General features: G+C 41.1%; 1 protein-coding gene across 2 annotated transcripts in view; it reads left to right on the plus strand.

Moving 5' to 3' along the window:
* Positions 1-8840, plus strand: part of MAP3K21 (mitogen-activated protein kinase kinase kinase 21) — a 55842-nt gene extending 47002 nt beyond the window's left edge. Inside the window, exons 7-10 of one of the 2 annotated variants that reach the window (XM_036102951.2) lie at positions 2680-2830; positions 3187-3284; positions 6253-7038; positions 8364-8840. In XM_036102951.2, coding sequence (XP_035958844.1) covers positions 2680-2830; positions 3187-3284; positions 6253-7038; positions 8364-8764 — 1436 coding nt within the window. In that variant the 3' untranslated portion in view covers positions 8765-8840. The remainder of the gene's footprint in view (positions 1-2679; positions 2831-3186; positions 3285-6252; positions 7039-8363) is intronic. The other variant, XM_036102953.2, reaches the window with a different exon arrangement.
* The last annotated feature ends 4259 nt before the right edge of the window (positions 8841-13099 follow it).

The raw sequence follows: 13099 nt of genomic DNA on the forward strand, positions 1-13099 counted from the left end.
TTCTTACCCTGAAGCTCATTATGGCCTTTAAGTCTCTCCCTGTGGTCTGCCTTTTGTAGCGTTAGCATACATTCATCATGAGGATTTTGCCTTTCGGGTGGATCAGGTGCATCAGGAGACACGTCTGATTCAGAGGAATGGACTTCCTTTTACTGTGACTTGTAGATGTTGTTGGGCACATTTCCTCTGGATCAAAGATGGGGAAATGTGAGTAAACGTAGAAAAATTTATTGTAAAAGCATTGTAAAAAAAAAACAAAAACCCCAAAACCTCTGAAACTGAAGGAGAGAATAATTATATGTATTGAGAGAGATGAGAATCATTTCAGTGAAATTGAGCAAAAGAGATTACCCCCAAATTGTTTAAAGACTAAAAGAGTAAATACCAAAATAAAAATACAATATAAGCTTGACTTTGGATAAAAATATGAGTATGTCACCATCATGCAAAGAACCACTGTCTGCCAAAGACATCTGATATTTGCACAAAATATTTTCTTAGTATTTTTTTCTTCCTGTAACTTCCTCTGGCTTTCTCTAATGGTTGGTATTATTACATGATACCATATGTAGGACGCACTTCTCTTTGGGAATAAGAAAAAAATTTTACTAATCCTCTGAGAATTCAAGTTTCAGGGTGTGTCTTAAAGCAAGGGTAAAACACACCTTTTCTGTGTTGTCAAATAGAACCAAAGGGTGGAAAAGCCCATCCCATAGAGTCCTGTTACTCCAGGAACCTGCAGCCATGGTACAGCCTTGGTGTGTTTTTCAATAACCGAGTATCACAATCGATGGTTGACTTAGAGCTTGTATTTTTCCAAAGAGATGAGTGATACAAGCTGAAGATGTCAGCAACCCTCCCTCCTTCCACCCTGTCCTACTTACCAATCTGCATAACAGACAAAAACCAAGAATGTTCTGCGAGCCAAATGTAGTGATGACTAGTCTGTGATGGTTTTGTGGAGGCAGAAATAGCAAACCCAGGAGCTCCATACCGGCAGAGACCTTGCGACCCAGCCCCAGCCCAGCTGGGATAACAGTTCCCATCCGCTCAGCGCTTGCTGTGCTCTGCACCATTCTAAGCTCTTTCCATCTGTTAATCCATGTAATTCTCAAAATAACCGCATAAAGTAGCTACTACTGTAATCCCCCAATAGGGCACAGAGAGGTTATGAAACTTGACCTAACTCAGGAGCTCCGAAGCCATGACACTGGATTCAAAGAGTCTCCAAGAGCGTGGACTCTTCAGCATACCCTTTCCAGCCTCTTAGGACAGTAAATGTTTGGTAAATGTCCAAACAGAAGAGACAACAGAAGAGCAAATGAAGACAGGGAGGAAGAAGATGAGGGAACTAAAGCTCTAAGATTGTTGCTAGCGCAGGGGCCGCAGGCTGCAGATTGTGTAGGTGAGAGAGAGTCCCATGTGGCGGTCCCACGGCCTGCAGTCCACTCCAGCCCACTGCTCCCACGGCCCTGCAGATGCCCGGTGTTCCTCTCTGACTCGGGGATGACGCTCTTAATAAGAAGAGTGAACGACTTATTCTAGACTGTCGCACACACACATATACGTGCATACACACAAACACCTCTGTACACATAGATACATATATTTTAAAATGTGTAAATACTGAAACACACAAATCAAGCATCATCCATAATGCGGCCAGTTTTAAAAAATGATTATAAAGAAGTTAAATTTCCATCTTTCCATAAGCAGACGTCTCCCTCAAAGGTCAACACTTTAATAAAAGTTTGATACCTATGTTTAGACACATGCAGGCATAATAAAATGGGGTCTATGTAATATATGTAATATAGACATTTGATATTACTTTTATCTGAACCTCATCTCTTAAGGCCATAGAGTATTCCCCTCTGTAGATATGTCATGATGTTTTACATTGTGCTTTGGACCATCTACTCACGGGATTGGTTTTCTAAGTGTATAGTAACAGTAGCCACTTTCCCCAGTGATGTCCAAATCCATTGCAGGCCCAAGTGCAAGCGCACTTCAAGGCTAGAAGGATAGCGTGGAAGTGTGTCAGCAAAATGTGGATGTTAAATGTGGCTACAGAACTCCCTGTGAGGCCAGGAGAAAAAGCAAGGAGGGCGGGGCAACTGTTAAACTGTCTGAGGTTTTAAAAAGCAACTGTAGCCAGGGTCGCCTGGGTGGCTCAGTCCTTAAGCATCTGCCTTCGGCTCAGGTCATGATCCCAGGGTCCTGGGATCGAGCCCCGCATCGGGCTCTCTGCTTGGTGGGAAGCCTGCTTCTCCCTCTCCCACTCCCCCTGCTTGTGTTCCCTCTCTCTCTGTGTCTCTCTCTGTCAAATAAATAAATAAAATTAAAAAAAAAAAAAAAAAAAGCAACTGTAGCCAAACTGTGGTGATGACTGAGCAAAATTTGTGACGACTAATGAAAAATCCGATTAAATTGCAATGTAAAAATAGACTTTTGTTCCTTAGGTTCAGTTTATCTTTTCTTTTAACTCATTCCACTCTTTGGCTAACTTAATGACGAGAGGAAGAAGTTTGCCCTCGGTAGGGCGAGAAAGAAATCATTTCTGCACCTTCACGTTTCTTCATTGTTGACGTATCTCCAGTGAGGTAGTTGTACGACAGATTTGATTCGTCTAACTTCAGGTCTTTTGTAATTGGTTAATGAGTGATGCTCTCCGCCTAGTGACTTCAGACGAAAGCAATAAAACCTGGGGACGGAACACGGTCTGCCGACAAGAAGAATTTGAAGATGTGAAAAAGAATTTCAAGAAAAAAGGTTGTACCTGGGGACCCAATTCAATTCAAATGAAAGAAAGAAGTGATAGCAAAGAAAGGTAAGTGTGTGATATCTGGGGGCTCTTCAGCGTAGACTGTGATGGGTAGCAGTGAATTTCCACATTGGCCAGACTTCACTTTTACAAAGCGATTGGAATGGTACAGAGATATCTGAATATTAATTTCATTTCTAGGATGAGTTTATCCTCCTAAATTGTTATTATGTAGTTAAGCAGTTAAAAAACTTTGATATATTTCCTGTCTCATTTCAAGGTTTTAAATTTGTACTTTTTAGCCCTTCAGAACAATACAAATGTTGTCCATTTCCTACTTAAAAATGTTGTTGGCATTTATCTGTGAAAACCTAGTTTGTGTGTCACGTGGTTCCATCAAAATAAACGTTTTTCTCTTTTAGAATAAGACCTCTCTCAGATGGTAACAGTCCTTGGTCAACTCTCTTAATAAAGAATCCGAAAACCATGCCATTGGCTTCATTATTTGTGGACCAGCCAGGTAAATGTGCTTCAGGAAGTAGAACTTGTTTGAGTTAGACTTAGCATCTGAGCGTTCTAGAGGCTTTGTTTTAATAGTTTCATGTGGTCCTTCAAGTAGCATAGGGTAGCATTGCTTATACCTTTTCTTAAGCTCAAAACTTACTTGCTGTCCTTTAAGTCTTTATGACGGAAAGTAATTAGGCTCCACATTATTCGTTGGGAATTTGTAACTCCTATTCTCTACCAGAAAAATTAGTATCATAATTAATTCTGTAGAATCAAATTAATGTAGTATAGGAGATAGCAACTATGAAAACATAGACATCCTGAAATTCTCCTGAGATTTCGGGGTGGTCTCCTGGCTGCCTTGCCACCTCTTAATAGGACGAAATTTTGTCAAGCAGGTTCTCTATGGAAAACCACCACTTAGAGAGAATTACATTGGAATCTCTTTAATTTAGATGAATCATAATTATTTTTAATATTTAGTATGCCTATTCAATATTCAGATATTAAAAGGTTGCAGAGACATGTTGTTGAAAAACCTCAAGGATTGTCATCACCAAAGAAAAGAAAATTGGTCTTTAAACTTGACAATTTACGATAGCCCTTTGACACTGTGGCCAAATTAAAGATGTTTTAGCAGAACACGGTGTCCATTTCTTGAATTTGTCATCAGTGCCGTGCTTAATTTTACAAGCATCCAATCACTCACTACCCATGTTCACTTTTCCTCTTTTGCATTGTCATGACGATGTGGTTTCAGTATAAATATCTGCACAAGTACATTTGGGTATATGCAAGACGGGTGCTAAATGCTTCTTGTTGTCACATTCATGATGGTATTCTGACTCTTGCCTATGAAGGTAAGAGGTTCTCCTCTTATTACATGTTACAGTTTATTCTCAAGTATGGTTTGAAGACTAAGGAAGAACAACTAATTGTAATAAAACTGTTCTTCCTATAGTGTATTTTTCATTATTTGTGACTAATCAGAGAGATTAATCAGAGAACCCTTTTTTCCCTCAATTCTTTTATTATTATTATTATTATTATTATTATTATTATTATTATTATTTAGAATGTTCTGACCCATTAATAAGTCCTCCAAAGGACAGTTGGAAGAAATACAAGAATATATTTGGCTGACTCAGCTTAGTCTCCATTAAGTTAACTCTTGAAGTTCACGTGATGAGTTAATGAGAAGGTTTACACTTGTCTGTCCCACCTGCAGGTCCCTTCCCACCGCCCATCTGTGTGGTCCTGTCCTGCTAAGCATTTGTGTCTCAGCCCGAGTATTTCCTAAAAGCTTTCCCTGACCACCTTCACTGAAGCAGCATCCCACCCCATCCCTGTGGCTCATGACCCAGTCTTGTTTATTCATAGCTCTTATCTAAAATTCTTATTTGTCTACATTGACGCCCTTAATGTTTGTGTTCTGTTTCATTCCCAAACTGGAATGTCAAGGATTTTATTAGTTTTGTTTACCACTCCCAATGCCTGGAACACAGCAAACACTGACCGTCTGTCAAATGCCTACATGAATCCCAAAAGGACACATTTTGATCTTACGTAGATATTTACCTTGGTTTGGGGGCTACAGATGCTTGTCATCAGTAATCAGAAAGGAAGGTTACAATGGATATTAGGAAATGCTCAATATACTTTTAAGCCAATGAATTTCACTTGTTGATAGCATCCCCCACTCTTGTTTTTTAAATGATGGGTTGGTAATTTGTTACCTGTCACGTGTCCTGGGCACATATGTAATACATATTCATTTCACCCAAATGCATTTTGTGCCTACGTGATGAAAGTACTATTCCAAATTTAAAAAGACAAACAGGTGGTCAGAAGCCTACCATCTGCAGGCATGCACATCTGGATTGTGATCTAAAAGTACAAAAACAGAAAGATGCAAGGGTGGGGGGGGCTTCAGAGGAAGCTGAGATTGTGTGTGGGGGGATGGGCCGCCTTAGGCAGCGGTAGCATCAGGTGGTACTTTGAGAGAGGGCTTTCTGAGGGAAAAGGGAGCTTGGGGTCAGTGTGAGAGGGTGGAAGGAGGCCAGACAGAGGAAGAAGAGGGCACCCCGAAGCACAGCAATGACGGGGAGAGCACCACCAGCTTGTTGGGGGCGAAGCCGGTGTCTTGGCTTGTCTGCATTCCAGAGCACACTGCAGGTGTAATAGGACATAATACTGGAGAAGTCACTGGAGGCTCTATCGTGGATTGCTTCGAACATGGATTAAAGAGTTTGTTGTTTTTGTTCATTCACTGCTAAGCACCTCTGTGATAACAAAGGCCTCTTGTTCTTCAGCTCATCTAATTTGTTACCCTTTGGGACCTCTTTGGAGAACCGTCCTCTATGACAGTGGCTCCCAAACTTGAATAAAGGCTTATTAAAACACAGACCCCTGGGCTGCAGCCCTAGAATTTCTGATTCCATAGTCGGGAGTGGGTCAGGAATTCACATTTCTACAAGTTTCCGGGTGATGCAGGTGCTCGGTCCCAGGCGGCACACTTTGAGAACCACTGACCTGGGGCCTGTCGGTTCTTGTACACACAGCGAGCTACAGATAACCAGGCCTGACACACTGAGAGGAGACAAAGGGCACGTTTTGTCTGACACGTTACGGGGCCTGCGTGGGTGTGTGTGCATTTCTGTATCTTGATGACTTTTTCCTATAATAATTGTATTGCCCATGCCGGTGAAGAACGATTTCCTGAAGGATAGGGAACAGCAGATGATGTGCTTGCTGGTTCCTCTGTAGGGAACCTTGAGTTCTGCACCCTAGGCCCCCTTTCCTTCGGGTACATCTGGATGAACGGTTTGCTGAACTGAAATGGACTCCATGTGCTTTGACTTAGAATATTTATTAGATTATTATTAGAATATTTATTAGATTTTAGCCTTATTTTATTGTACAGTTTTAATGATTTTTCCTGTAAATTATACTTAACGTGTGTATTTATTATCTTTGTTTAGGTGCTTCCGAAGAGCCAAGACTTTCCCCTGATGGATCAGAACACAGAAAACCAAAGCAAATAAAATCGCCTAGTCAAGCCTACGTTGACCTACCTCTTTGGAAAGATGGCCAGAGAGAGAATCCAGTGGAACCTGGAAGCTGGGAGGAGGGACCGTCTTTGAGCCCTGCTGCCGGCACGCCTCAGGTGACCCCTACAAATAATCGGAGCAGATCCCCCCAGAGGAAGAAGACAGAGTCCGCTCTGTACGGCTGCACCATGTTGCTGGCGTCAGTCGCTCTGGGGCTGGATATCAGAGAACTCAATAAAGCACAGGCTGCCGAAGAACTGTTGCCCAAAGAAGAAAAGAAGAAACGTGAGGGAATCTTCCAGTGGGCTCCCAAGTCCCGAGGTGGGGCCAGTCCTTCCACAAGGCCACCATCCACGGGCGAGAGGGCCAGCAGCCCACCCTTACTCCCTCTGCCGAGCGCCATGAGCCTTCTGTCCATGCCCTCTCTTTCCACAAAGTGCTTGCTACAGAGCGACAGTGAAGAGTTGTCCGAGGGCAGCTCACACATCACTTCGGACCCCGAGATGCCCACTCCAGATTTTTGCGTTGCCATCAGAGGATGTAGTCATGAGCCAACCTCCACGCCGAGACTTGAGACTGATCATAGTCGATGGAAAAACCTGTCTCCTCCTTTCCTAGAGCAAACGTGGGGGAATGTGCCTTATTATGCTTCTTCGAAAGAACGAGCATCACATCACAGACGAACCCTGTCTGATGGAAATGCTTTTCAGACCCCAAGTAGGTTGCATTAGTTGGATCAAAGTACAAATCACCACTATAGAGATTAGAATGTAAAGTTGTGTGGATATCTGCTTGTATCTTTTCCAAGTGATTACATTTACAAGCTTGTTTGCACAGTTAATACAGCTCCTTGAATTTTACCCTGCTCTTTTTTTTGACTTTATTATTTCCAGGAATAGCAGGAATTCCAGGAAAAGCATAATTTGATCTCAGCAACGTCAGTATATAATAGCAAACTGAAAGAGAACGAGCAGGTGGGGGATAACTGCCCCAAGCCCCTCACAGTAGAGAGGACAGGCCATTTGCCCACATCTGACGCAATGATTAGTTGGGAGAGCTGGAGCTGAAACTGGTCACCTAGCCTCCCCTGTGATAGGCGGTCTTCTGCGTCACCCGCCGTCATTGCTCAGCTTACCGTCAGGTGGAAATTTAGCAGGGGGAAGAGTCAAATGGCACGCTGTGCAGGGGTTGACTGTTATTTCTTTTGTATATAAAGATAATTATAAATATATATCATGAGTATTAAATGAGGTCATGTATATGAAAAATGCTCTTTAGGTTGTACAGTGTTATCTATATGGTTAGTTGTAAAGTATATTAAAACTGAAACTGTTTCCATTCTCTTTCTTTTCCTCTGCTCTTTCAGCGCCCTACCCAGAAGTGATTTTTTTTTCAGTTTATTGTCGATTGTCTTTAGATAAATGTATTACTCTTTTGTAATACAGTAGACTATTAGTAATTGATGACTGAACAAGGAGAAATCCTAGGACAGTAATCCCATGGGAAACCATTCTTTTTCTCTTACTTATAAGCCAATAATTATTTGCTAGAGTGGTGATGAATCTGGTCTTCAGGACAAGAAAGAAGGGGCAACATATAAAATCTAAAATCTAACTGCTTTCTTGCTGCCATCCATTTTTTCAGATCATAATCTGAAAAATCTGAAGTTTCATCATGTGCCCTTCATTTAAAAACAAAACAAAACAAAAAAACCTTTATTCTCATCTAATCCGTCTGGAAACCTCCCCTGTTTCTAAAACAGTTACAACGATCATTGGTCCAAGCACTATGAAGGCCATGCGGTTGTGTTTATGGTTCTAGTTTCCCTGGCAGAAACACTCTTTCCAACCTTGCAGTTACTTCTTCATAAACAAACAAACACCGTATCCCAATAGTTTTAAAAGGTGTGTTTTGAGGGTGTTTTGTTGAAGCTCACTTGAAAGTGACTACTTAATTGATCCGGTCTCCTAGTTGCTTGTCTGGATGTTGACGGGCTTAGAAGTCACGGTCTAATTGCACACCGTCTTTGCTTTCTCGAGCAGCTGGTGCAACCCTCAGCTCAGCCCCCGGAGCCTCGGACCTGCCCCCGGAGCGGGCTCTGGGGACGCCCGGGTGCTCCGCTGATCCTCACGGTGACCGGCCAAGAGAGGCCCCGCCTGAAAAACAAAGAGCCGGCACCCCCGTGCCTCCGCCTCGCCTTGCGTCCTTCCGAAGCCGCGCGGAGTCGCAGCCCGGCGCGCAGACGCACTCTGCCGGGCGGGGTCCGGGACCCACCGGCGCTGGTCCCCCCGGGGCCGGGGACAGAACTACACCCCACGTGCCTTCCCTCCTGGACGCTGACGCCGAAGGCCAGAGCAGGGACGGCACGGTGCCTTTGTGCAGGACGAAGAGCCGAGCTAGCCGACCGTCTGTGCATCACCTGGAGGAGGAGTTTCTGTCTTAAGTGCCTTATGTTGTTCGAGCATTTCTTTGTTTTGTGTTTAAGGTGAACAAATTAAAACAGCGTGTCTACCTTTGAACTGTTTCATGCTGCTGTGTTTTCGAAAGCTGTGGCCATGTTACTAAAGTAGTAATGGATGTCAACCTTCTCGGAAAAGTGTATGAGATTGCTGTTAGCTGTTGTTTTTTTTGCCACTGGATCCTTACCTAGTAACTTGAAATGCACACGCGTGTAAGACAAGAAACGTGCAGCAATGTAAAGCTATGCTGGGTAGAATTACCTGAAGCGTCGTTGTAATGCTTCATTGGTCCTCACTGACATCCCCCAAAACCCAAATCAGGACGAGGTGCGCCATGTTTGTCCCTCCCTTCATTTTCTTCCCATTTGCCTTTCCTTCCTTCTCTTTCTTTCTTTCTTTCTTTTTTTTTATTTCTTTCTCTTTTTTTGTTATTTGTGCAACAAAAAGCCAAGAATAATGTGATATTAGTCACTAAAGGTATCTATTTAAAAAAAAATTAAAGGCTAGAATAGATGGAGAGCCAGTGACACCCCTGACCTGAGCAGTAGGTTTGTCGTGCATGGAGATGTCCAGGTGTCACACGGATTATGCCTGTTTCTCTCTTTGAGGAAATTTTGCTGAATGTAACTTGTAAACGTTTTACTGAATGTAACTTCTAAAAATGTTACCCATCAGAAGCCCAAAACAGATTTTTGAAAGGTCAGTCATGGGCATTTGGCTAAAACCACATTATGTCCACCTGAGCGAGGCTAATCTGTGGGTTCTTCCCATAGAAATGGTTCTTGTTTTATCAGTAGCCACTTATTTGGTATCCAGACTATAAAGCTTTTTCATTTCGTAGTAGGATTTTTAAAAATTAAGTGACATATGTATTCACGTATTGTAAACATTCATGTCATTTAATTTTATTTTTCTCTCTATAAATGTATGGTTATTCTAACAATCCCAAATACCATTAGAGAGAAACACTGCCAAATCAAGAAACAGCAACACTGTTAGAATTTAAGTATCTTGTAGTTATCTTCACGTTTTAGTAAATTGTGGATAAAAGTTAGACATCTGCTAAGATAAGCTGATATGGTGGAAATGACAAACATGGTTTATTTTCAGATACGGGCTTTTAAATGGATTTAGGGTAGCAGATCAGGATTTTAAATGATTTTATGAGTCATTTTATAAAATCATACCTCTATGATACAAATAGACTACTGAGTTATTAAACTACAGAAATGCTATCCAGGAGCTTGTAAATTTGTCTGGGTTCTTTGTTAAATTCATTATGCTTCCCTTCTGTCACTAGAATGTGGTTATTTTGGATGGCAATAAATACTTAAAATTTTGCACATAAGGAAAAACTAAATTATAAACATCGCTTGACATTTCATTTAAAATTTTACCTTGGTTAAGGTTTACTGAATAACTGAAATGTCAGCAATTTAAATCAGCTGTGATAAAATATCTACCTATAGCAGAAAAAAGAAAATGATATTATTTGGCCACTAGAAACATCAAGTGACTTGGCAGGTATGCCCCAGAAGATGGTGAAGAGAGCATGAAAGGATTATGTTAACATAAGTGCATTCTACCCCAAGGAAAACGATCTTGGGTTTAAAATTCTTGCAGCAAAATCTCAGGTACTTAACTTTGTTTTGTCATATTATGGTCCATTCTCTGATTTGGCTTCACTTTTGGGAGATTGTTGAAGTACGAAATCAAAATTTTATTTCCTCAAAACTGTATCACATTTGAAACTATGGTTGGCTGCTTCATTATATATGCAGTCATTTGAGGGCATTATTTCCTGCTAAAGGTAAAGGAAATACATGCCTAAAATAGCACATGAGAGAAGTATAGAAACTCGCAGTTTCGCTTCTGCCAAAACATCGTTTGTGTGTGTGCGTGTGTGTGTGTGTGTGAGTGAGGGGTGGAGGGTAGTGGTGGGTCTTCATCAGTCTCGTCCCTCTGCCCTGTTCCTGCTCCCATGTAGCTTCATTTTAGTCAACTCTACATTATGATGAATTTAGAAACGAAGCTACATTAAAAAGATAATTGCGATACAAGGATTCAATCTCACGTGATGGCAAATAGTTGTGTTTTGCTGAGATCTGTTGTATATTTGCGATTTTCTATGTGTATTAGTATATTTAGCAGAATCTGGTTATTTATTTTCATGTAGACTTACTAGCTCGTTGAAAGAAAAATTAAGCTGATTACTATTAGTCAACGTTGAAGGTGCTCCCACTGCAGAAATTTAAGGCCTGAGCCTGTTATGCTGTATTATGAAGCCTTGTGACTGAAAAAGATGTTTACATATGTTGTCTATTTTTTTAATAAACTCTTTTTTTTATAGCTAATCTACCTCCTCAGTGGCTTTCATCTGATGATTGTGACTATAGTTTGTAGTGGTTTATTTTGTATTTAATAAGGAAAAGTACATTAGTAAAGATCATTGATGCTTAATAAGCCAGGTATTAGCCTGCTAACTTCATTAAACTAAAGATCGCTAAGTGAGTCATAGGATTAAATACTTTTTAAAATTTTATTTATTTATTTTTTAAAGATTTACCCATCTATCCTAAAGAGAGAGAGAGAGTGCACGGGGAGGGGCAGAGGGAGAAGGAGAGAGAAACTCTAGCAGACTCCTTGCTGAGCTCAGAGCCTGACACAGGACTCAGTCTCATGACCCTGAGATCAGGACCTGAGCCGAAAACAAGAGTCGAACGCTTAACTGACTGTACCACTCAGGGGCCCCTGGGATTAAATACTTTTTAAAAAGTATAATGAAATTCTTTATTTAAAATGTTTGGTGTACATATGCATTGAAAAGTTGCATTTCATTGAGAATTTTGCAGTTCCATCTTTTCAGAAGGCACGCTTTTGCAACATGAAATTAGTATGAGCTAAATCTCTGTTGATGCAGCAGGAATGTGATTAATGAGACATGCTAATTATTAATATGCTTGAATCAGAAGAATTTTAAGAATCATGAAGCATCCAGTAATTCTTACTTAGCAATGGAAGCTTGGGTGGATCAAGAAACAGATCATAGTATCTCATGCAGATCCAAGCATCACCGTGCCACATGAAAGGGATGGAAGTGTGACATCCATTGCATATCTGTGTTAGTGACCCTCCTAGGTGCCTGTAAATATCTTCAATAAAATTTGTGAGGCAAGTGTAGTATCCTTATTTCATTAGGAATGAAATAGACACAGAGAAGTTTGTAGATTTCCAAAGACCCAACCTGTATCTAGTCCCTACCATCTACCTGTTCACACCTGTTGTAACCAACCATACACATAGTAGAGAAGATGGAGATGTCTGAAGTGTAAGTTTTGTAAATGGAATCCAAAGCTAAGGTAATTTTTCATCAAAAAGTTCAGAAGTCTAGAAATGTATGAGTACTTAAAAGCAAAGCTAACAGTGGTTAATACAGTGGGATACTTTTTAAGTAAATGTGAAATGAAACCGAAAATACTAAAACATGCATACCTAATAGGTCAACTCAGAAAAATGGCATATTCTGTTCAGTAGGTCTATACATATGAAGTTATTTAAGAACAGCAATGTAAATGTATAATAATCAGGCAGAAGCCATCTATACTCTTCTGAAAAGGCCAACATGCTAAAACACAGTGAAAGATGAAGCTTTTATAAATGAAAAATGTAATAATTTCCATACAGTGGAGCAATTATTACCTATGTTTTTACATCCAAACAAAACAGGTAGGCTGAATTAGGGAGCTTCCGTATGCTGACAAACTCACTGAGTGGCCCCTGAGGTCCTGGGAAAGACAAAAGGATTTAGTGGTGAGCAAGAGAGACAAACCTGTGGACTCTGTCTGCATGATTCTTAAGATCTAGTAAGAAAGACATTGAATGAGCAACTAAGCAGGGCCAGCTTCGTGGGCATGTGACTTGTGCCATTCAGAACTCAGTGCCCAGAAGTTTCCTGAGCTTGATGCTAATGCTTTGCTACCATCATCTTGAATTCCTTAATAAATTTAGAACAGGGACCCCTCATTTTTGCACTGGATCCCACAAACTATGTGCCCAAACCCATCTATAAGTGAAATGAGTTATAAAAGGTGAGGTAGTCACTGCTTTGTTAGCACTGGAAGAGTGATCTAATCTGAGGGACTCAGGGAAGGTGGAAGGAAGCCAGACCCCAGCTGGGGGAGAGGTACTCCCCAGTCACTAGCTTGTGGGAGGCCCTTGACTCCTTTTACTCTTGCTGCTTTCCAGGTTTCTCTTTGTTTTTGGCTTTCAGTATTTTTACCTACCATGATGGGTCTTGGTGTAGATCTTTTTCTAGACTG

This window comes from Halichoerus grypus, chromosome 7 (assembly GCF_964656455.1).
Source record: "Halichoerus grypus chromosome 7, mHalGry1.hap1.1, whole genome shotgun sequence".
NCBI lineage: Eukaryota > Metazoa > Chordata > Mammalia > Carnivora > Phocidae > Halichoerus > Halichoerus grypus.